The 23,886-nt window shown below is 50.1% G+C and overlaps 1 protein-coding gene across 4 annotated transcripts; it reads left to right on the top strand.

Moving 5' to 3' along the window:
* Window positions 1-492: 492 nt before the first annotated feature.
* LOC122897340 (granulocyte-macrophage colony-stimulating factor receptor subunit alpha-like) lies at window positions 493-22,517 on the top strand. Of its 4 annotated transcripts, XR_006382514.1 has the most exons (14): window positions 493-615; window positions 5,385-5,486; window positions 6,675-6,817; window positions 8,061-8,184; window positions 11,119-11,248; window positions 11,336-11,508; window positions 13,233-13,366; window positions 14,610-14,639; window positions 15,351-15,486; window positions 17,074-17,170; window positions 18,882-18,963; window positions 19,117-19,153; window positions 19,346-20,673; window positions 21,725-22,517. XR_006382514.1 is itself a non-coding variant. In XM_044235550.1 (12 exons), the coding sequence occupies exons 1-12, from the start codon at window positions 552-554 to the stop codon at window positions 19,219-19,221; spliced, it is 1,320 nt and encodes a 439-aa protein (XP_044091485.1). In that variant the 5' UTR covers window positions 493-551; the 3' UTR covers window positions 19,222-19,365. The 4 variants fall into 4 exon arrangements, 3 of the variants coding, with proteins under 3 accessions (XP_044091485.1, XP_044091486.1, XP_044091484.1); XM_044235550.1 differs by lacking the exon at window positions 21,725-22,517 and having other exon boundaries at window positions 19,117-19,365; XM_044235551.1 differs by lacking the exons at window positions 19,346-20,673; window positions 21,725-22,517 and having other exon boundaries at window positions 15,351-15,454; window positions 19,117-19,202.
* The last annotated feature ends 1,369 nt before the right edge of the window (window positions 22,518-23,886 follow it).

The raw sequence follows: 23,886 nt of genomic DNA, 5'->3' as shown, positions 1-23,886 counted from the left end.
AAAGGTGCCCAATAAAACTCTGATGAATTCAATGGCACAAAAGTGGCCCCATGCCAAAAGCCAGCAAGCTCATAGCATCCTGGACAGACTCAATGAGCCATTTGGTTAAACCTTGAGAAGATGAGGTTCTCCACATCAATGCTGAAGGGGAGTGGTTCCTTCAGGAAGGGAGAGCCCTGGACACATCATCTGCCTATCTGACTTTCATTGGCTGACATCTTCTCTGTGTTCTTCATAGACAGTGGCAGCCCATATCTCAACACCTCTCCTCTTGCGCTCGGCTTTGCTCAGCATATCCCAGCCAGCACGAGGGCTGTGTGTGGGGGTGTGCATGAGTGTGTGGGGGTCATATCCACGCTCTTCTGGGAGCTGAGAAGCTGACGGGCTCACTCACCATCCACAGGTTTCTCAAGTGTGTGTAATGAGAAAACATCACAGGAAGGGGGAGGGCGCTAAGGAGAAAAGGGAAGTCTAGGGTTGAAATGTCTTGACAAGGCAATCACTGTGCTCACTTTGTGACCAGGCAGAGAGCTGTCCAAGACGACAGCCAGATGTCGGAGCGCCGGGAAACTGAGAAAGAAAACAGGTGGCCAGAGCAGAGCCCGGTGCGGTGGGGTAAGGCAGCTCCCTTCATTCTCTGACTCTCAAATGTGCCTTGTCACTCGGGTAGCTATTTCTGCTCCTGTTGCTTCTGCTGGCAGCTCATGCTGCAGATCAAGGAGCACCTAGGGGTGGGAAGTGGGAATCTCTGAATGAAGGCACTCAACAGGGAGGCAGGCACTGAGCTCGTGGGCACTGCATTGAAAGGTCTGAGTTAGTCCCAGGGATTAGCCACCTTGCCCTGGGAGCAGGCTGAGCCCCTCTCGCAAGTCTGTGGATGTGAATATTAGAAGCCACTTTGGAATTACTACAGAGGCTTGGATGCATGCAGTCGTCCACACGGGGAACCAGTGGTCCCTGGATCCTAGGGAGACACTTTGCTGGCAGTCACTTATCTCAGATCCCCTAGCCACCAAGTGCAGAGCCTGGCCAACCTGGGGGACAGGTGTCTTTGGGGACCACAACCTTCCCTCCCCTGTGTTGTCTCAGCATGACGACTGATTGCATTCCCCCAAAGGGCAGGGATCTCAACATCCAAGCTCATCCAACGGACGCCCATAGATCGGCAGCACCTGCATGGTCCTGGGTCTTTGATCTGACCTAGCCTGACAGATGGAGCCGGTGTTTCTGTAGAACTTTAGGTTTATAGAAAGGGGAAGAAAACCCAGTCTGGGGAAAACTGAAAGGAGAAGGGAAAGTGGGTAGTCTGTGGACAAAAAAATAGCCAAGTGACATCTCAGTTTTCAGTCTTATGAAACAAAACCCCAGGCAAATCCACAGAGCAGGAGGGAAGAATGGGGAGCGCTGGCTTCATGGGGTCCTCTTTTGGTGGGGAATGAGAATGACCTGATTCAGGAAAAGGTGTTGGTTGAGCGTTCTGGATCCGTTGCATTTTGAGTTGTACGTTTCAAGGGATGAGCTCTATACTGTGTGAATTTCACCTCCGTTTTTAAAAATCAAGGCAAAAATGAGGTAAATGGACCATGAGAGTTCCCTGAACCTCCCTTTCTTACCCACTTGCATGAGGATATTAGGAATGGCCTCCTAGAATGAGGGAAAAACTAGGAGCCAAGTGGAACGTGCCTATGCGTGGTCAGCCCAGGCTGTGGAGAAATCACAACACTGATTACTTCATGCTGCTGCAGAATTATCCACTGTTGGCCAAGAGCCCCACGTTGTGACTAACCGTCTAATTAAAGCAGCAACCCTTGCTAGATCATCTTGCATGGTGCTGTTGGGTATGTGATAATGTCGCTATTTGGGTTTTATTAGGTTTTTTTTTTTTTTTCTTAGATCAAGTTTACTGAAGTTTATGCTTCTGCTCCATCACGATGAGAGGCGAGTGGAGTTCAGTTTAGAGGAAGCGGAATGGGGAACTGTCCAGCTAAGGGCGTTTTCCTATGCAGATTCCTTCTGATGGGGGGGATGGGTTGTGCATCTGTAGGCACCTACTTTATGTACAGACCCAAAGCTGATGCTGTGGGAGGCTTGAAAAAGGTGGAGGAAAGCAGATTCCAGAAGCTTACCAGGGATAAATAAGATGGGGACCCTCCCTGCCTTGCTGTCCTGTACCCCCCTCTCCTAATTAAGGGTGACTCTGCTCAAAGATTGCAGATGTGAAAAGCAGGGCAGAGAAAAGACAGGAATAGCTAAGGGGAATGGTAGAGTCAGCCCAGAGGGAGGAAGGGTCTTCCCCAGGATCCTCTCAGGTGCATGATAGAGGACCCCCAACCCCATGCCAAGAATCCTGGACAAGAAGGGCTGGGTGGAGCAGGGTTTAGCTTGCAGATGGAGGAAGCCAGGAACTTACCCCATAGCACTGGAGTATAAGGTGTGTGGGAGGCAGGGACATTAAGGAAGGTCTGCTCCATGGTTTTTATTTCCTCTTTTAGAGCAAGGGTGGTGCCCTAGGAGGGAGTGGGCTTGGGGAGGTTGGGAGGCAGGAACTCAAGGCTGTGTGCCACTCCCCAGGGGCACTCTGGCACAGGTGCGCACACCTGGCTTGGGGAACTGGCTGGACTCTGCATCGTTGGGCTCCAGCATGGGAAGCTGCTGCAGGGACAGGGGAGAAGGGGCTGTAGCTTCTGGACAAGCCTGTTGACCCTCAAGGGCAGGGAATTCATCACAGCAAAGGGTGGGTGGGAAAGGAGGCAGAGGTGAGGAAATGGAGAGAATGAGCCTCACAGCTCCGAGGTCTGTAGGTCCTACAGAGGGCAGACAAGCCCCCTGGGAGGGGCTGCACATCAAGGAAGGAGGTGCCAAAATGTGCTTGAAGTAGCCACGTGTGGGAGGGAGGCGCTGGGTCCTGGTGGGAGCCGAGCTTCAGGGGAGTCCGGGGGAAGAAGAAGAGAGTCTGTGAAGACGGGTGCCAGCTTGGAGGTGAGGACATGCTGGTCCACAGGGTGGGTGTTGGGGGTGTGATGGCTGGATCTCCAAAAAGGAGACACTGGAAAGAACGAAACAGAGAAGGAATCGGTGATGGAGATGTCTAAGAGGGAGGAGGAGAGGAGGAGAAGGGGGCAGAGAAGGAAGGAAGAAGGAAGAAGGGAAGGGAAGAAGGAAGGAAAATAGAAAGCAGGGAAGAGAAATGGGAAGGAAAGAAGGAAAGAGGGAAGAAATTTGTGGCCGTTCGGTCGGTCGGCCCCCAGGAAGGTAATACACCAAGAGCAAAGAGACAGTGTTGAGACCAATCGACTCTATAAACCCAAGGACATGACAGAGAGAATGACTGTGCCTGGTCAAAGAAGAGAGGAAGGAATCTCCAAGAGAAGGGAAGGCTTTGAAAGGATGAAGTCGCGGGGAACACAGAGAGATGAACAGCAGAGTCAGCGGCTGAGAGGAAGAGAAGTTGTAGAGATGGAAGGCCCCATGACAGGTCACAACAACAACAACAACCAAAGAGCAAACACCAGCAAAAATCCCACCAGGGCAATGGTGGGCAGAGCCCAAGATGCCATCCCAAACCCACGCAGACCATCAGATGTTCTTTGTCGAGTGCAGCTGTACGCGAACAGAGCCCTTTGCTTTTGTACTTACGTGTTGAAAAGTTTTTAATAGCCTTTTTTTTTTGCCTTTTCTTTTAAAGAGGAGTTTTAGATTGACAGAAAAATTCAAGTGGGAAATACAGGGGATTCCTACGTACGTACTTCCCCGTTCACCCAGTCTCCACACTTATTAATATTGGACATCAGTGGGGCACATCCGACATCACCAATGGGCCAATATTGATCCACTATTATTGATTAAAGCCCACAGTTTACATTAGAGTCAGTCTTGGTGTGGGACGTTCTATGGGTTTAGGCAGATATAGAGTGACACATACTCATCATCATAGAAATATACGGAGTAGTTTCACTGCCCTAAAAAATCCCCTGTGCCCTGCCTGCTCATCTGTCCCTCCCCCAAACCCTGGTGACGACTAATTTTTTTTTTTTCTGTCTCCATATTTTTTCCTTTTCCAGAATGTCATAGAATCTGAACCTTCCCGGATGTAGCATTTCAGACTGGCCTCTCTCATTTAGCAAATGTATTTTAACATCCCCTATACCTCTCAGTGTACTTACCCCTTTATATTTTCCTCTTTTCTTTTTTTTTTAACATATCGTTTTTGATTCTTGCGAAACTCACTTTTTAAAAAAGAGGAAAAAAATCTCAAAAAAAAAAAAAAAGCTGTTATTACCATCATGGAAACCTGAGCTATCATTCCTTTTTTCTCCCCCCCAAAAATCCATTCTAAAAACCTTCAGAGCATGTGTCAACCATACTCACATTAAAATTTCTTAAATAAAAATGTAAAAATTTTCATTATACAAACAAAATAAAAGAGAGTCAGAACAATGAGAAAATAATCAAAGTGGGTGTAATAGTCCCCCAAAAGCATCTTAAAGTCACTGTTCTGTGTCTTCCATGGTTTCAAGGCTCATCTGAACCATGAACCATGAAGACAGACGGGCTGGTTTGTAGGTAGATTTGCAGGGCCGCAGTAGTATATCTCCACGTTGTAGGAGATCTTTTTGCAAGCTGTCCCTCTCAGGACGCTGATCCTGGAGAAAAGAGAAGTCAGCAGTTCCTGTTTTGGATCTCTTGTGGGCTCTGGCATAGGTGGACAGCCCCAGAGGACCTAGAATCCCAGTCGCTGACAAATGAAGGCTTAGACTGGGGAAGGGCTTGGTGAGCTTGTGCTCCACCCCTGACCCTGGCTAGAGAGGGAGGGACATGTCCAGGAGGCCAGGTGTGTGGAGCCAGAGCCTGATTCATGGGTCCAGCAGCCTGGGAACAACCCAGCCTGACTATCTCCACTGTTCTTTTGTGGACTATATGTTCATAAAGGGGCTGCCAATCCTAGACTCGGCCATACATCTTAGGGAGTGGATCTTGGTACCTGTGGTAGACGGGCTAATGTCCCCAGAGATGTCCATATCCTGATCCCCATGTGGTGGACAGAATCATGGCCCCAGAGACATCCATGTCCTCCCCTAGGTTACAGACAGGAATGAAGCCACAGCTAGTGGGCAATTTGCCCCTGTGGCACAGAGTACGACGAGGTGGATTGGAGTCCAATTGTCCACGCTGAAGGACAGGCCCTTGGTTCTGCCCTACCCTGAAGCTGGTTGTAACCTAGAGACCCTCTGCAGCCAGCAGTGACCCCCGGCTGGCCAGGTCAGTAGGCTGACCATCAGACTGGGTTTAGTCCTGCACTCCCTAAGGAAACCTCACTGGGGCCCCCTTGCCAAGAATCCCCATGAGAGCTGATTTCCTCAAAGTGTGACTGTTTGTCCCTGCAGGTTTTCCTCATCCTTCGGGCAACCCCATGCGACTCCTGGCCATAACCATCCTGTTCTTCATGCTGCTGGACACAATGCTCCTCCAGACTCTGGCGCATCAGGGTAAGAGTGTGAACCTGTTTGATCCTTCTCTGCCTGTCTCATTCCTACGTCCTGTGTGTCTTGGGGATACATCCTGAGGCCTGAGTCCAATCGCATTTCATCTTCGTACTCATCGGTCAGCCAAGCGGCACAATCCAGGGTCACCAGAAGCTAAAGTGTTTTCTTGATGATGCTCTGAAAGCCCCTTCCTGCTCCAGGCTTATGACGAGGTCATCCACCCTAGATGCAAACGGTAGGTCATCAACCCCAGGTCTGAGCTACGGACGTGGAGGGTCTCGCCCTGGCAGGGACTAGTAAACATCTCGACTTAAACAGGTGGACAGAGGATACAAGGTGAGACCACACACACTCAAGTCCCACCCCATGGCTAAGGCAAAGTTGACGGACCAGGAGCATAGAGGCATGTGGCTGAGAGTTTCAGTAGACAAATGGACAATGGGCAAAACATCCTTAAGAAAAGAACTCTGGCCCATGACCTGCAGCAACCTGCCCAAGGGACCAGCCCTCATCAATGGGGACCAACCCGTAAAGCCATCCTGCTGTCTGCACATTAGATGTGGAAAAAGCCAGATGTCTATCCCCATGACAACCCAAGGAGCTAAATGATTACTTCTGGAACAACGGGCCCCCAGTGGCGAGCACTTGATCTGTAACCAATGGCTTCCCTACGTTTTGACTCCAGTTCCTATATGGGACCAACTAGAGAAAGCCAGATATGGTCCCCTAACCAGTCCCATGGGATGCCCTACTTGTAGTGAGCCACCTGCATTCCCACACCCACAGCCTCTGCTCAGGACACAGCTGAATATTCCCTTTTGCCCACTGTGAAACTTGCCCACTCCCCTGTCTCCCCTTGGTCTGTGACAAATGCCAGTGGGTGGCCAACTTCCTCACCATGGCAGGCTCTGAGTAAACAGCCTCTGGTGCTCTCACTTGGTAGGTCTTGGCTTACTGGCATGATAAGCATCTTAACATGGAGAAAAGGCATAGAGGTCCAGGTAGGAAGAAGAGATCCATCAGGGGGAGATTCCATGCATGTGTCAATGCCCTGGGGCCACCTGTGTGAATAAGGGAAAGGACACCATGTCCCAGTCTTGATCTTTGCTTACAAGACATGGGATGGGTCAGCAGGCAGTGGGTAGAGGCAGGAAAAGTGTAATTTCTGAAACTGGTGATCCTTTCTTTCAGATCTTCCAAGTGCGGAAAGGGTCCCCCGTCTAAATATGAAGTTTGATTCTTGGAGAATGAAACTGAGTTGGGACTGCGAAGAAAACACTACCTACCTCGAATGTGTGATGATTCACAAGGAGAATGGACCAATCACCATAATAGTAAGACAGATTCGTTATGGACGATTGCTGTCCTTTAAAAAGCTCTTGTCACATTAGAAACAAGGCAGCAACTGGTGGAAACAGAGAGCATGTGTGTGACCCTGAGACACACCTAGGAGACATGCTTCTGGGTGCACCAGGAAAGTTAAGTTCTGGCCTGTGTCCAAGAGGTGCACCCTTATTCTCTGGGGGTACAGAGGAAGTCCTTGGAAAATGTCTTATCCCAAAAGGAAATGGCGTTCAGGGCTCCCGGGTGAGGAGCCGCAGCCCAAAACTCCTATGAGATTAGCCCTGGTACAGGCTGCAGGGTGGGACCCTCAGGGATGCTCAACCACCCAAGGAAGGTGAAATGAGGTAGGCTTGTGGAATGGGGCTCCAGTGCAATACAGGTAGATTGCAATCGGGCACACAAATGCTCCTAGAATTTCCAGCAGTCACTTTCAGGGAAATGAAATAGCCAACGACAGTTCCCCCTTCAGGGGGAAGACAAATGGCTTATGCTGTGACTTTCAGTCTTCTGTACCCCTTCAAGGGGTGTTGCTTAGGGGATCTGCCCTCCTACCAACAAAAACAGCAGGCTTTTGCTTGACTGGTCCATCAAAAGTCATCCATGTGGCCGACTTAATCCTGAGAAAGAAATAGTTGGTCACCCGTGTTCCATGAAAACAAAGTTAGTGAATAGATGTGATGAAAACAAACAGATACATGAAATAGATGACGCATGATTCAATAGATGATACAAATAGATACATGAAATGAAAACAAATAGATACATGAAAACAAACTGAATAGGTACGATGTAAACATGAAGGCTGCGGGAGAAAGGGGTATGAGATAAGACAAGAAAACGGAAAAACATAAAAGAGTGTGCGTTAAGCTCCACGATGCTTAAAGTGATGAGAGATCTCGATGCTCAGAGCAGTGGTCCTCGGGTTAGCGTCACCTGAGAGCTTTGTTACAAATGCAGAATCCCCTGCCTACAATGGGCTGAACCAGAATCATTTTGACAAGATCCCCGGGGACTGAGGGCACACTCAAAGGGGACCTCGATTCTGACCTTCTAAACACTGGAGACTAGACCCACCAAGTCGAGGTGCCGCCTTCATGTGGGCAGGCTGACGTCCACCCACCGAGAATGTCCATGGGTGGTGGTGGCATCAAGGGGTCCGTGGAAGAGCGAACAACATGGAGAGGAGAAGAAGAAAAGACTTTCCTAATGTACTGGCTGGTTGCATCTTTTTAGCCCCAGGAGAAAGAATGTCATTGCGAGTTTTCGGATTATTCTCTCCATGATGGAGTCACGCTTATGGTTAAAGTAAATAGCACCCAAAGACCGATTCCAGAAACACTGGTCTACGCTAACTCAGGTAGGGAAAACATCGCAGTGACCCTTTTGAACATCACTAGCTTCAAGGTAGAGACCTTCCTTTTATTTCTCTTCAGTTTTATTGAGATACACTTGACAATAGGTATTATATATATTTAAGGTATATAACTTAAAGCTTTGATAGACATACAGGCTGAGAAATAATGATTGCAATTAAGCTATTATCCCTCCCTTCAGCCCCTGGAAAACACCATTTCCTTTCTGTGTCGATGCATCTGCCACGTGTTGGCTATTGTGAATAATACTGTGATGAACATGGGGGTGTATCTATCTTTTGGGGATCCAGATTTCATTTCCTTTGGAAATACACCCAAAAATAGGATTGCTGGGTGATATAGGAGTTCTGTGGTCAGTATTTAAAGAAAAGTTCATGTTTTCCACAGTGGCCACACCAACGTACATTCCCAACGACACTGCACAAGGGCTCTCTTCTATCCACATCCTCACCAGTATTCACCTCTTTTTTTTTCTTTTTCATAGTTGTTAAGTGACTATTAAAAGTGTCTGAGGTGATAGCTCAGCGTGGGTTTTATTTGCATTTTTTTGATGATGAGTGATCTTGAGCATCTTTCTGCATAGCTGTTGGCCATTTGTACGTATTCTCCTGAAAAATGTCTATTCAGGCCCTCTGCCTGTTCAGTTTAAGTTTTGTTTTGTTTTGTTTTCTAGTTTTTTGGCTTTGGGGGGCTTTGGGCTTTTTTTGCTGTTGAATTGTTTGAAGTCCTTATCTGTTTTAGATATTAAGCTTTTATCAGATAGATAGAGATTACAGATATTTTCTCCCACTCCATAGTTTACCTTGTCTCTCTGCTGATTGTTTCCTTCTCTGAGCTGAAGATTTACAGTTTGATGGAATCCCAGTTGTCAATTTTTGGTTTTGATGCCTGTGCTCTTGGTGTCATATCCAAAAAAATCTTTGCCAAGACCAATGCCAAGAATTTTTCCCTATGTTTTCTTCCAAATGTTGTATGGTTTCCGGTTCTGTGTTTAAGTCTCTAATTGATTTTGACTTGATTTCCATACACAGTGATGTAAGGAACAAGTTTCATTCTTCTACTTGTGGATGTCCATTTTTCCCAACCCCATTTAGTGAAGAGGGAATCCTTCATCCATTGTCTGTTCTTGGGACTCTCGATGAAGGTCAACCCTGTTGACCATAGATCTGTGGATTTATTTCTGGGCTCTCTGAGGTCCCATTGATCTATGTGTCTGTCTTTAGGCCAGTGCCATACTGTTTTGAGGACTATAGCTTTGCAATGTATTTTGAGATTAGGAAATGCGATGCTTCTAGCTTTGTCCTTGCTTAAGAGTGCTTTGGATCTTTGAAGTCTTTTGTTGAATTTTAGGGTTCTCTTTCTATTTCTGTAGAGAATGCCCTTGGGATTTTGATAGGGATTGAGTTGATCTACAGGTCACTTTGGGTAGTATGGACCTTTGGTCACCACTTGTTATCTCAATTCATAGCCACGGGATCTATTTCCATTTATCTGTGTGTTCTGAAATCTCTTAAATCTCTTTCATCTTAAATCTTAAATCTCTTTCATCAATGTTTTGTAATATTCATCAACATAATTTTATAATATTCCATTTACTTCCTTGGTTAAGTTTATTCCCAAGTATTTTACCCTTTTGGTTGCTATTATGAATGGGATTATTTTTTTTTTAATTTTATTTTTAAGTAATCTATACACTCAACGTGGGGCTTGAAGTCACAACCCCAGGATCAAGAGCTGCCTGTTCTACTGACTGAGCTGGCTGAGCATCCCGGGATTATTTTTTTTAGTTCCTTTCTCGAATAGGTTGTTATTAGTGTACACAAATGTTACTGATTTTTGTATGTTGATTTTATATCCTTCAACTTTATTACATTTATTTACTAGCTATAACAATGTCCTTCGTTTGGCCTTTAGTTTTTTCCTACACATATGGTCATGCTATCAGCAAACGGAGATAAGCTTACTTTTTAAAAAAAATTTGGATACTTTTATTTCTTTTTCTTATCTAATTGTTCTGGCTAGGACTTCCCATACTATGCTAAATAGAAGTGGGGAGACTGCTTACCTTGGCCTTGTTTCTTACCTTACAAGATAAGCTTTCAGTTCTGTTTTGTGTTTTTTTCTTCCTCATCGAGTGGTTTTTAGCCATGGGCTGTCCATATTTGTTCTTTATTGGGTTGAGGTAAATTTCATGTATACCTATTTTATGGAGAGTTTTTTATCATGAATGGATGCTGAATTTCCTCCTACATTTTGAATTTCCTACATTGTGTGTAGCTACTGAGATGACTCTGTGATGTTTTCTTTCATTCTATTAAAATGGTGTCGCACAGCGATTGATTTCCATACGTCTAATCATCTTGGCATGTGGGGATAAGTCTACTCGGTTCCAACGTGCAATCCTTTTAACGTGCCGTTGGATTTGCTTGTTAGTATTTTGTTAACGATTTTTTACATTTACGTTTATTAGGATATTGGGATGTGATTTTCTTTTCTCATCTCTTAGGGTTGTGATATCATGGTGATCCTGCCCTCATGAAATGAATTTGGAAGTGCTGCCTCTTCTTCTATTTTTTGGAACAGTTTAAGAAGGATTGGGGTGGGGGGGGGCGTGCCTGGGTGGCACAGTCTGTTGAGCATCCGACTCTTGGTTTCTGCTCAGGTCCTGATCTCAGTTCATGAGATTGAGCTCTGCATTGGCCTCCATGCTCAGAGGGAAATCTGTTTGGGATTCTCTCTCTCCCCCTCTGCTCCTCCCACTCATGCTCTCTCTTGCTCTCTCACTCAAATAAATCAATTAATCTTTAAAAAAAAGGGGGGGGTGGAATTAATTATTCTTTGAGTGTTTGGTAGACATTCCAACCATGAAACCATGTGGTCCATTTCCCACAAATTATTTTGTTTTTGTGTCTTCTCAGGTGGGAATGGCACAGCTGCCCAGAATTTCTCCTGCTTTATCTACAATGCAAACTTCATGAACTGCAGTTGGGCAAAGGGTCAGGCTGCCCCTGATGATGTCCAATATTTTTTGTATATAAGAGACTCGAGGTAAGTGTTGAGCTCAGGTAGACAATCCCAAGATGTACGGGCCGGAGGAAGCCCAGATTGTTCTCTGAACAATTTTGAATTTTATAGGAAAAGAAGGGAAAGAGAGTGTCCTCATTACATAGAAGACTCGGGAACCCATGTGGGATGTCACCTGGAAGACCTCTCGGGATTAACTAACTACAATTACTTCCTGGTGAACGGTACCAGCCAAAGGACGGGGGTCCAGTTCTTTGATTCGGTTCTGTCATGGAAGAAAATCGGTAAGAGCCACGTCCTATGGTGTAAACAGATGCTTCACAGGTGAACCAAAGGGAGTTTGTGGGTTAGTTTGGAAGGATGGAAATTTTTTCTTTCATGGTTCTGGAGGCCAGATACCCAGAATCAAGGGGTTAGCGTGGTTGCTTCCTTCTGGAAGGAGGCCAACCCATCCGTTTAGTCTGAATTAAACCAAGTGATAAGAAGTGGTTCCCCCCAGAAGAAGCAAGAGTCTTCCAATACCCTCATAGCCTCCAAGAGCTGGACAGCCCAGACAGGAAGGTGTTTTGCCTGAAGTCAGACTGTGAAGCCCCTTGAGGACCAAAGGCAGGATGTTCAGACCAGGAGATGGAGGTTAACTCTGACCCTTTTGTGGCCATCCCCCATGGGTAGCACGCACAGCCTTCTCTTGCTGTTTTGGGGGACACCATTGGCAAAGGGATGCCAACTCTCCAGGTAATCTACTTCACAGGCCATTGCCAACCCCCACTCTCTACCTCCCCTTCACCTGTTGGGGGAGCTCCAGGTGTGTGTACCCAGTCAGGTAGCAGCTGTGCTCTCCACCTCTCAGGGTCTGCATTTCCTGCTCCATGCTGCAAGACAAACGTCCTGTGGCCCTGACTCAGCCACCCTCCTCCCGAGGCAATCCCCATTTTTTCTTTTTCCCTCCTCATGTTTCTAACCTTTTTATTTAACTCAGGAAATCCCAATATTATTTCAAACTTCAATCCTGTGCCATTGTGACCGACAGTAAGAAATTGCATGTTTGGTCTCTGTCCTTTCAAGCACAGAATGGCCACAATCCTAGGAATTTCCCCAGGAGGAGAGCAGTAAGGTGTGCCTTTTGTTATGTTAAGGAGTTGACAGCTGAAAAGCCCCGAAGGATGGAGGTCGGTTGCCAGGGGAACCAACTGGGTGATTAAAGGATTGGAATGTTCAGTCCCCTCCTGTGACCTCCCGGACCAGGACTGGAAAGGAGCTGGGGGCTGACTTCAGTCCGCAATGGGCAATGATTTTAATCACCGTGTTTACATAACGAAGCCTCCCTAAAATCCCAAAAGGATGGGGTTTGGACCTGGGTTTGGTGGACATGTGGGGGTTTGGGAAGAGAGATACCCCTGACGAGCCCCTTCCCCACACGTGGCCCCATGCATACTTTTTCTGGCTGTTCCTGGATTACAGCCATTTATAATAAACCCGTGACCTAGTGAGTGACGTGTTTCCTTGGGCTCTGTGAGTCGCTATAGCAGATTAATAGAACCCGAAAAGGAGGTCCTGGGAACTTCTGTTCTGCAGCTGGTGGGTCAGAACCATGGGTGACACCCTGGATTTGTGACTGGTATCTGACCTAGGGGGTGTAGGGCAGTCTTGTAGGGCTGAGGCTTGGGAGATCTGACACCACGTCCGGGTAGGTAAGTCAGAATTGAGTTGAATTGTAGGACACCTCAGCAGCAGTCTGAGAATAGCTTGATGGTGGGAAGGGGGACCCCACGCATCAGAACTGGGTGCAGAGTCCTACATGCACATCACAAAATGAGCCCACCGTCCTCCGTGCACCGCTGAAACGGCACACATCTCAGGGGTCTGCTTCCCCAAGAGGCAACACTCAGACCCACACAGACTCCGGCCTCTGCGTAACTCCTGGGAGCTGCCTGCAGAACTGGGTCTGACCTCCGTGGCCCAGCAGATGCCCGCTGGTTCAGGGGAGTGTCCTGGGATCTCATTACAGAAATATATAGCCCACCCAACAACATCAGCGTGTTCTGCAATGCGTCCCACTGCCTGATCTATTGGGAAAAGCCCAAGACCCGATACAGGCTGTCCAACATGGAGTTCAAATACCAGCTGGACATTCAGAGAAAGGTGAGTGGACTCTGCCCCAAGCAGGACATTGTGCCTCAAGGAGCAGAGGGCAGCAGCCCCTGTGACTCGTGGTGAGGGCCCAGGTCATGGGAGATGGGCAGGGCCAGGTGATCCATGGGGAGGAACACAGGGGTGGCTGTGTGGACAGGATGCCCTGGGCGGGAAGGTCACCACCACAGCCAATCCAGGAGGGGTAGCCACACACCCAGCTGGATCCTGCAAGCCTTCAGAGGGCGCTGGAGATCTCCAAGCAGATGCAGAACAGAGAGGACCTTCTGCTACTTGTCCACTCAGACCCCACCTGGAGAAGAGGGATTTTCTCTACCACATCCACCTGGACCCTGTATAGATAAGGGGGAGCCTCTGCTCCAAGTCCAACTGGACCCAGTGTAGACAGGGACACTCTCGGCTCCACATACAACTGGAACTAGGGTAGACAAGGGGGACTCTGCTCCACATCTACCTGCATCCAGTGTAGACAAGGGGCACTCCCTGCTCCACGTCCACACGGCCCCAGAGTACACAAGGGGGAGCCTCTGCTCCACATCCACCTGCACCCAGTGTAGACAGGAAGACTCTCTGCTCCACGTCCAACTGGACCCAGTGTAGACAGGAAGACTCTCTGCTCCACATCCACCTGCACCCAGTGTAGACAGGAAGACTCTCTGCTCCACATCCACCTGGACCCAGTGTAGACAGAGAGAGCCTCAGCTCCACGTCCAACTGGACCCAGTGTAGACAGGAAGACTCTCTGCTCCACATCCACCTGGACCCACTGTAGACGAGGGGAACCCTCTGCTCCACACCCACACGGATCCAGTGTAGACAAGGGGGACTCTGCTCCCCACCCACATAGACTCAATATAGACAAGGGGAACTCTCTTCTCCACATCTACCTGGACCCAGTGTAGACAAGAGGAAGTCTGTACGCCACATCCACATGGACCCAGTGTAGACAGGGGGACCCTCTGCTCCACGTCCACTTGGACCCTTAGCTGGACCCATCAGTAGCTGGGGTTCAAGGACGAGGCATGATCAGGGCCATCCTCAGTTGGCCAAGTCCATACCCCCGTCTGCGTGACTTGAGGAGAAGAACGTACAGAGGGAGCTCAGCCCTTCCCATGGCCCCAACTCTTGGGGTTACCCCCTGACTACACTCAAAGGAGACAATGAACAGATCCTATAAAAATCTTCAAAATGGAGAAAAGTAAACCTAGGTCTTTTTTTTTTTTTCTTTTTCTAGAGCAATAAGGAAAACAGCGAGAATCAACTGGTAAGTTAAGACTCTGACCCAAAATACCATCCCGTCAGGCCACTGTCCAATGTTACTCAAGTGGACACGTGGCCAGGATGAGGTGGGAGCTGAATGAGAGGGTGGCCGCTCCCGAGAGGGCAGTCCTGTCAGTGATGTAGGGACGCTCCCAACAGTCCCGCTGTGGGAAAAGGGCTCATCTGGGCACACCTGCCCTGTCCCATGTGTTGAAATTAATGACCTCCCCCCGCGTGCATCTATGTTGGTCAAGAAAATACTCCTTTGGGTTTGAAGGAGATTGTTTCTTCCTTCAAAACGCCTCTAGCAGAAGATCCTCCAAGCCCTTTATGGTGGCGTGTCCTAAGTCCCAGCAGGACGGTGACCTCAGTGTCCTCTGCTGTCCATCTGGGGGCTTTTGCTCAGTTAACGTCCTTCCTGGGACGTTACCCATCGGTGGCTCTGCTCCTGTCCCGTGTACCTCCTGAACGTTTTCTGCATCTGTGTTGATGAGCACCCAAGAAGTGTCCCATGGTGAATGGGGGACTTGCCCTTGATGCTGTTTCACACGGTGAGGACACGGCTCTCCTTGCCCTCTTTCTGTGGTGCATGTTCCACGCCTGGATCAGGAAAGCTTGGACACTGTCATACATCCCGGTGGTGGGAAAAGACATTCTAGCCCCTCTTTTTGGAAGGCGGGACACCCTGCTCTCACACTTTTTCTTTTGTCCAAAGATTGAGGTGCCTGGTAATTTGGAGAATAGCTACAACTTCCCAAGTCCGGAGCCCAGACCCAAGCATACTGTGAAAATAAGGACCTCGGACGCACGGATCCAGAAGTGGGGTGCCTGGAGCCAGCCCATTGAGTTTGGTATATGTCCTGGGCACGTCCCTCCATCCATCCCTGAGAACTTCCCATTTCTGTCCCCATCCCAGGCCCTGCCACCGTACCCGTCTCCAGCTCAGTCCCCATTCCCACCCTTGTCCCAAAGACTCCCGGATGGAGGAATTCCCATCTACGGGTCTCCAAGGGGCTCTGTTCCTTCAAAGAATGGACAACCCACCCAGCCTCCCGAAGGGGCTGCCTCAGCTAGAAAAGATGAATCACTCCTGGTCCCCACCAACCTTGTTCACGTCATGGTCCCAGCCAGGGGAACAGAGACATCCACGTTGGGCGTGTTTTCTCCTCATCAAGAGGGAGCTGTTCATTCCAGGGAACTCGATTACCAACACCTCCCGCCATTTTCCTCCCTGGAACCTTGAAGGGTTGGCAAGAATTTAATGGTTTGGACCCAAAGCCCGTAAAAGCCCGTAGAGTCCTCAAGAAATCTGCATTTCCGCAGTACCTCTCCCTCCCGAATATTTTCAAAGTGTTTCAGTAAGCCTTTGATGCATGCAATTTTGTGGGTTGGTTTTTTTTTTCCCCCTGATCCAAAAGCAAATCAAAAAAATAAGGGCTCATATAAAATGTATGTGAAATATTCATCCAGAGGTAAAACATTGTAAGTTCGAAGAGATGAGACAGTGGCTTCTTAACTATGACTCCAAAATGAGGAACAACAAATTTTAAAAAATAATAATAATAATAGGTCAATGGGCATTCATCAAAATTAAAAACCTTTGTATCACCTGGAATGGGCACTTTTTAAGTAAAATTGTTATTATTATTATTGTTATTATTTTGTAAGAGGGCACATTTCATCTATTAATATGGAAAACTCTCAAGACGCCATTCAATTTGGTTATGGCCATCCTCACCGGACTGGGTTTCTTTTCTTTTCTTTTTTTTTTTTTTAAAATATATCACTTATTTTTTTTGAGAGAGAACCAGAGAGGGAACACAAGCAGGGGGAGCAGGAGAGGGAGAAGCAGACTCCCCGCTGAGCAGGGAGCCCGATGTGGGCTCCATCCCAGGACCCCAGGATCATGACCTGAGCTGAAGGCAGACGCTTAAGTGTCTGAGCCCCCCCCAGGCACTCCCAAGGGAGTGGGTTTTTCAATTAGATTTCTTTAAAAATAGTAATATAAGACGTGCTTTGTTCGAAAAATAACCAATTGTAAAAAGTGCCCGTTGCAGATGGTAAGCAACCCAGAAGATCTCCTACAAAGTTGGGAGGCAACTTTGTTCAAACCTGGAAATGGATATTTTGGGGGGTGGGGTCCATTGTTAATTCATTTCGTTATTTTTACTTTTTTTTTTTTTTTTTTTACTGATTTATGTTTGGGTCCATTTTTACACCGTGTCGTGGTGCCACGCAAGCACATTACCGTTGGGAGGGTCGTGAGGCTGCTTTGCCTCGTGGACGGCTCTGTGGGACGGGTTCGGGGTGGGCACGTGGGGGTAGATTTTTCCCGCTCTGAGCCTTTCTGGGAAGCCTTGATCCGGCGAGGGAAGGAGCCGGCTATGATCTGACCGTCCACCCGAAGGGGTACATGGTGTGTCCCCCTCTGTCTGCAGGCTCCGAGGAAACCGCGCCCAGCCTTGTGCCCATCTACGCCCTGGTGGTCCTGGGGACCCTCATCACGGTCCTGACCCTCGGCTGCCTGTTGAAAAGGTAAAGGCCGCTGACGGGTTGACGTCATCCTTGCAGACGGGCGAGACGGACAAGGCGCTCGTTGGGAGGGAACTCAGAGAACCCACTGCTGTGACGGCCCTCCGGGGAGGTGTAGCTGGCAGCCAAGGGGGGCCTTGCCCTGACCCTCGAGGGGCAGCACCGGACTCAAGTTCTCCGATGCTTCCAGGCCCCTGGGCTGCGCTGAGCCCACCCGTGAGCCCTGTCCCTCCAGCTGGACGTGGACCCGCACCAAGCTCAGCTGTGCTCACGGATGGGCTGCATTCAGCCTCATGGGAAGGACATTCCTCCTTCTGGAACGTTTCTCCACAACTCCTCTTCCAGCCCTTCATGTCCCCCCATAAGTCTTGCAGAGTCCTAGGGGCCCACCTAAGGCCACTCCTTCTACACCCTGTCGGGACCCAGGAGGTGTCCTCCGGTGCCCACCCCTCAATGCCCCCAATCCTACTCTAGCGTCCCCTGTGCACTTCCCTGAGCACTGACAGGCGAGCTAACGGCACAGGAATGTAGCCTAGGGACAAGGACAGGACTCTGCCCGGCCTGCTGGACGGGAGCTGACCCAGCACCAGCCTGTGCTCTAGGGAGCCTGGACCCGAGGGCAAAGGGGAACAGGGGCAGCCCCGCAACCCGCTGCCGGAACGGGGACGGAGCTCGTGCTTTACATGAGAACAGTTATCTTCATGAAAAGCTGTTTGAGTTTCCTGTGGCCGCAGGGAAAAAAATGACCACAACCAGAAGGTTTGAAACAACAGAAATGAATCATCCCCCAGGTCTGGAGACCAGAAGTCTGAGATCCAGGGGGGGCAGGACCACTGAGATCCAGGCGGGGCAGGGCTGTGCTTGCTCCTGAGGCTCCAGGGGAGGGTCCTTCTTGCCTCTTCTAGCTTCTGAGGCTCCAGGTGTCCCCGGGCTGGTGGCCGCGTCCCTCTCATCTCTGCCTCTGTCCTCACATGGCTTCTTCTCTGCGTCTGTGTCTCCCCTTCTGTGTCTTGCGAGGACCCCTGTCCTTAGATTTAGGGTCACCCTGATCCAGGATGAACTTATGCTCCCTTGATTACAACGACAAAGACCTGATCTCCCAACATGGTCCCGTTGCCAGATTCTGGGGTTCAGGACTCGAATATACATTTTGGGGGGGACAGTACGGAGCTCAGCAGAAGCACCTTCAGGTGTCACGGAATCGGGGGTGCTGTCCCTTTGGTAAGAGAGAAAGCAACTGCCCCTTTGAAAATGGAGCAAGACTCCAATGTTGGGCAAGGACGAAGTCCGCTGTTTTAAGTACAAACACTAGGATTCGGGGCAAACCTTTAACCCAGCACATAGAAACCTGCCACACCGGGAACCACTGTTCATCATGGTGTGGATTTAGAAGGGACACGCGCCGCGTGATCTGCAGGGACCCTGGGCTGCCCCGGCTGCCTGTGTCTGGCCACGTCCCCGACTCTCGTCCCTGTACCCAAGTGACTCAGCGCAGGTTCTAGAAACATCCTAACCCTATGCGTTCCTATAGCGTGTCTGGTTGGCTCACGGATCTCAAATTTGAGGGGTCCTGCCGTGACTCTTCTGTGGAACTGTTCTCCAGCTCGCGGCCCGCAGGATTCTGCCACCATGGGCAGGAGGACGCGTCCCTCCTCACGGCCAGAAGGACGTGTGTCCCCAGGCTCTGCCCCTCACACGCTTCCCGTCTCCCTAGGTTCCTCGCATCACAGACTTTATTCCCACCGATCCCGCGCATCAAAGACAAGTGGACGGACGGCCATCGGCCTGACCAGCAGGTGGGTGAGGCGGGGACAGAGCAGAGAACCAGGACGGGGAGGACGCCCCAGCGAAGGGCACCGCAGTGTCCTCGTGGGGTCTGGCTGGCATCCCGGTCCTGCTCGCCGGCTGACCTGACACCCCAACAGCCCCATGCTCCCTTTCCTCCTCAGGTCATCTGGGAGAACTTCACCTTGGACACGGAAAAAGGTGACAACGAGGAGATCCTAACGGTGCAAGAAGTCCCAGTGGCCCCGGCGAGGGTGGGAACGGCATAGACGCTTCCGGCCCGGGAACATTCTCGAAGCTGCTTTTTTTTTTTTTTTTTAATTATTATTATTGTTGTTTTGAGCATTTATTTATAGAGCATTCTTTCTTTTTTTTTTTTTTTTACCTGAAAAGAATGTGATTTTTTGCAAAGATGCCTGTCGTCGGAGGGCTCACTGAACGCGCTGGAACTCGATGCCGTGATACACCTGCCTCTCTCCCGGGAAACACAGAATGCTTCTTGCTTTACGGTGGCTCAGATACTCTCCTGGCAGCAGCCACCAGGGCTGACACGTGGGTCTCTGGCGTGTCTGTGGTCCCCATGGGAGCACGGCCCTCCCCTGTTTCTCCAATAGCTGCAGGCCAGCCCTGTATGGGGACCATCTGAGGGTCCTGACCAGTTATCTCCTCCGCAAAGTCCCGTTTGCCACCTAACGTGACACATTCCAAGGCTCTAGGAATCAGGGTGTGGACATCTTTGGGGACATTGTTCCCTCCACCACGTGAGGATCGGGACATGGACATATTTGGGACATGGTTCTGTCTACCACATGGGGATCGGGACGTGGACATCTTTGGGGACATGTTTCCATCCAGCACCTGGGGATAGGAATGTGGACATATTTGGGACATGGTTCCCTCTAGCACATGGAGATCGGAATGTGGACGTCTTTGGGGACATGGTTCCATCCACCAGTTGAGCACTGGGACATGGACGTCTTTGGGTACATTGTTCCTTCCATCATGTGGGGATTGGGACATAGACATCTTTGGGGACATGGTTCTGTCTACCACATGGGGATCAGCATGTGGACATCTTTGGGGACATTGTTCTGGGGATCGGGATGTGGACGTCTTTGGGGACATGGTCTGTCCACCACTTGAGCATTGGGATATGGACGTCTTTGGGGACATTGTTCCATCCACGATGTGGGAATTGGTACATGGACATATTTGGGACATGGTTCTGTCCACCATGTGGGGATCGGGATGTGGATGTCTTTGTGGATATGGTTCCGTTCACCACCTGGGGATCTGGACGTGGACGTCTTTGGGGACACGGTTCCATCCACCACTTGAGTATTGGGATATGGACGTCTTTGGGGACAATGTTCCTTCCACCATGTGGGGATCAGGATGTAGACATCTTTGAGGACATGGTTCTGTCTACCACGTGGGGATCAGAGTGTGGACATCTATGGGGACATTGTTCTGGGGATCGGGATGTGGACGTCTTTGGGACATGGTTCTGTCCACCATGTGGGGATTGGGATATGGACGTCTTTGGGGACATGGTTCCATCCACCAGACATGGATGGGGACGTGGACGCCTTCGTCTGCAGGCATGGGCGGGGATGGGAGGGGACTTCTCGCGAGGATCCCGAGACCAACTCTGCACCTTGACTTCTGAGACACGTGAATATGAAACCCTGCAGGCCGCCCGCCCGCCCAACCACATGAAGGTAAGAAGCAGGGAAGGGTCTAATACAGGTCTTGTTGAGACGAGAAGCAAGTCCCACGCAGGGTGTGAACGTGGCCGTGAAGGGCCACAAGCGCACATGCAGCGGGGACCTGCGGAAAGTCTTAGAAGCCAAGGAGAGTGTCTTGTGAAAACCACAGCTCACGTGGTGTTGTGTTTGTTGATGAGGACAAAGCTCACAAGGAGCGCAGATGTATCTGAAAATATGGATACATATAGATACAGAGACAGGTATATCCACTTAGAAAGATACATGCAAGAGAGGAAACAATGTATGTGGACGGATACACCGAGGGAGAGACAGATACATATTCGGAGAGAAATGGATACTCATACATACCAAAAATGCACATGAACATGATAGATCGGAAGCAAGTGGCTCATACGATGGTGGGGCTGGTCTGTGTGACACCTGTAGGGCTGGTTCGTGACCTCGAGGTGACAGGTGACAGTACAGACCTGAAGCAGAATTACTTCTCTGAAAACCATCACCTGATTGGACGAGGCCCACCACCCTCGAAGTAGACTGTGTTCAAGTTAGTGGCTTGTGGACTTTTTCTTTTTCTTTTTCTGTCTGTGAACTTTTTTTTTTTTTTTTTTTGGTCCCACCTGCAAAACAGCGCTAGGAGAGTGTCTGATTGCATAACAGGGGGCTTGTCCCCTGTCTGGGTGAACACACGAACGGATCATCCTGGAACCCTTTAAAATGGGAATGCATTGTGATGGGGCTTGCAGTGGGTGCCCTGGGCATTTCCAGGAGACTTCTGCCAAGTGGATGGACCCCTGGTCCCAGTGCCACCTGTGCCTTCCCATGGGCTCCTGTAGGATCAGGCAGGACCCAGGGTGCGGCTCCTGACAAAGTTTCAGAGAGCAAAATCATATGCCCGGGGGCCTGAAGGGATCCCCCAGCTGCTAAACCTGACTTCAGAGGTGTCGGGGCCCGTCTCAGTCAGCTCCCCAGGAAATGAAAAGCAAAACGAAACAAAACCAAAAAGAAAAGGTTGATTTATAGCATTTGCTGCGTTTTGCTGTAGGTCGTCCGGCCCAGCCTCCTTGGAGTTACCAGTGGCTTGACATCAGCACGAAATCCTCTCAGATATTCGACGTGGACGCCTCAGGGTGTGTACGAGGTGGCCCTCGCTTGCCCCTGCCTCGAGGATTCCAACAAGCACTTCATGTGAGTCCTGTCCTTCTGTTTGTCCGTCCGTAAGATGATGCCCAGGATGCCGGAAACCCGCCTCCCTCCCTTCATCTCTGAGAAACACCATCACCCTCCCATGATGACTCCTGGCACCTAACGTCCCTTCAGACCAAGACTTGTCCTTGGAAAGTAAATGCTGCTCAGACTCCAGAGGGACCAAACTGGCCTCCAGGATGACAGATGCTCTCCCAGTGGAGGCCGTCCGTCGAGGACAGGACCTCTGTGTTCCAGGCGTGTGACTGGTCGCCCAAGACACCCACGCAGGAGTGTCAGGGGTAAAATCATGGACGGCACCAAAAGCATGCCCCTTGCACTTTGAAATTTTGCCCTGGAATAGCCCAGATGGGACTAACATACTCTATGCACAGAAAAGAACAACCACAAAAAGGTGGTTTCTTTGAACAACTACCTTGGGCAAAATACGGATATAGGAAAATCTAAATCCTGTTGTGAAAGAGAGATATTTTACATGTAGGCTTTCCGCTTGCTGTTCCTGCTTTCCCTCTCCATTCTGCCTCCTGTGACACCCTCTCCACTCACCCGTAACTTCGATAAAAGACTGAGTTCCTGCACGTGTACATGGAGGTGATATCAGTCATTATCACTTTAGTATGAATTAGCAATTACTCTCCCAGGCTGGTTCCATTTCATTCTCAGATGTAAGGGTTGATGGTTTGGTGAGGTTTCATGGAATTTAATCTCAGGGGAGCAGGAGTGCTGGAAAGACTTCTTTTGTTCAGTAGACATATTCAGTGGCCCTGGAAGAACCCCGTAGGAAAGATGCCCTGGGGAAGCCCTCCACTACAAGACAAGGACAGTGTTGGGACACGAGGAAGCTCCAGGAGAAGCAATTCCAGGTGCAGAGGGACCCCGGGACCGCACGCCACGCTGGGTCCGCTGGAAATGCCTCTCCATCTGGATACTGAAGGAGTCTCATCCCAGTTCAGGGACTGACCCCAGACGGCGCCCAAGAGAACTGGGGTCAGCGGACCCCCCTGGGTAGGAGTTCTGTCCCCAGGGTTAGGGTTAGGGTTAGGTCATGCCCCACACCTGGCAGGGACAGCCGGTTGTGAGGACGGGTGGCAACCTGGGGATCAGATGGAACAGAATGGGGGCAGCGACCAGGACCCAGACACTGGGGTTCGTCCTTGGAGCCCTTTCTTCTCAGAAGGAGGCCGGCTTCTGGGGAAAAGTCTCCCTGAAGCGTGTGTTACTGAGATGAACAGTCTGGGGTCCCACTTGGCTTCCCCATACTCAGTGTCAAGAACATTAGGGGAAGGGACACAACGGGGTGAAGAGCCCACAGTTCGGGGGAACGGAGTCGGGCTGGGCCCCATATTCTTGCAGATGCTGCCCCGCGGTGGGAGGAGCTCTCCTCCAGGAAACCAGACAACTGGGCAGGCCCTGGGCTTCCCAGGAGGCCGGGGAGGCGAGTACGGCTGCTTCCACTGCACAGGCATGGGGAGAGGGGCCAGGAGAGCCGGGGCAGGGCTGGCCACGTGTCGGGGACACGGGGACCCTGTGGAAGACAACGTCAGTCTAGATACGCAGGCAGGGCAGCCGGGGGTCGGGCAGGAGTGTTTGGACAAGTTTCCAAGGTGCTCACAATAAAGCAACACCATCCAGGGGGTGTCAGGACTCGACCCTTCCCACATAAACCCTCCCCAGCACCGGAGGCCAGATCCGTGTGGAGACGCCATCCGTATTTCTGGGATTTATAAAACAGCACGTTGGCCGAGGCGTCCAGAGCCCCATGCTTCCCGCCCCCCGTAGTTCCCGACGGCCCGTTCAGCTCTGGGACCCCCGGCGTGGGGGTCTTGCTTCCCCACCGGCCGGAGTCGCGCCGAAGACGGGGCCATATTGAATCCAGCCCTGCGGCGCGTCCCCTTCCAAACCGAAGCAAAGAGACAACCTTCCCGCCAGCTCTCCCACTGTTCTAGAAACTTCCCACCGGCTTCTGGGTTTGGGAGGGGGAGATTCACCGGCTCCTGACAT

Source organism: Neovison vison, chromosome X (assembly GCF_020171115.1).
Source record: "Neovison vison isolate M4711 chromosome X, ASM_NN_V1, whole genome shotgun sequence".
Lineage (NCBI taxonomy): Eukaryota > Metazoa > Chordata > Mammalia > Carnivora > Mustelidae > Neogale > Neogale vison.
Note: the sequence above shows the minus strand (reverse complement) of the source record. Positions and strands in the feature narration are given on the sequence as shown.

Bases quoted from the DNA above. Each gene is read 5' to 3' on its own strand.
- LOC122897340 (XM_044235549.1), top strand. From the start codon at position 552: ATGTCGGAGCGCCGGGAAACTGAGAAAGAAAACAGGTGGCCAGAGCAG. The intron at 8,185-11,118 runs GTAGGGAAAACA...GTGTCTTCTCAG, and splicing joins ACTGGTCTACGCTAACTCAG to GTGGGAATGGCACAGCTGCC. The intron at 13,367-14,609 runs GTGAGTGGACTC...TTCTTTTTCTAG, and splicing joins AGCTGGACATTCAGAGAAAG to AGCAATAAGGAAAACAGCGA.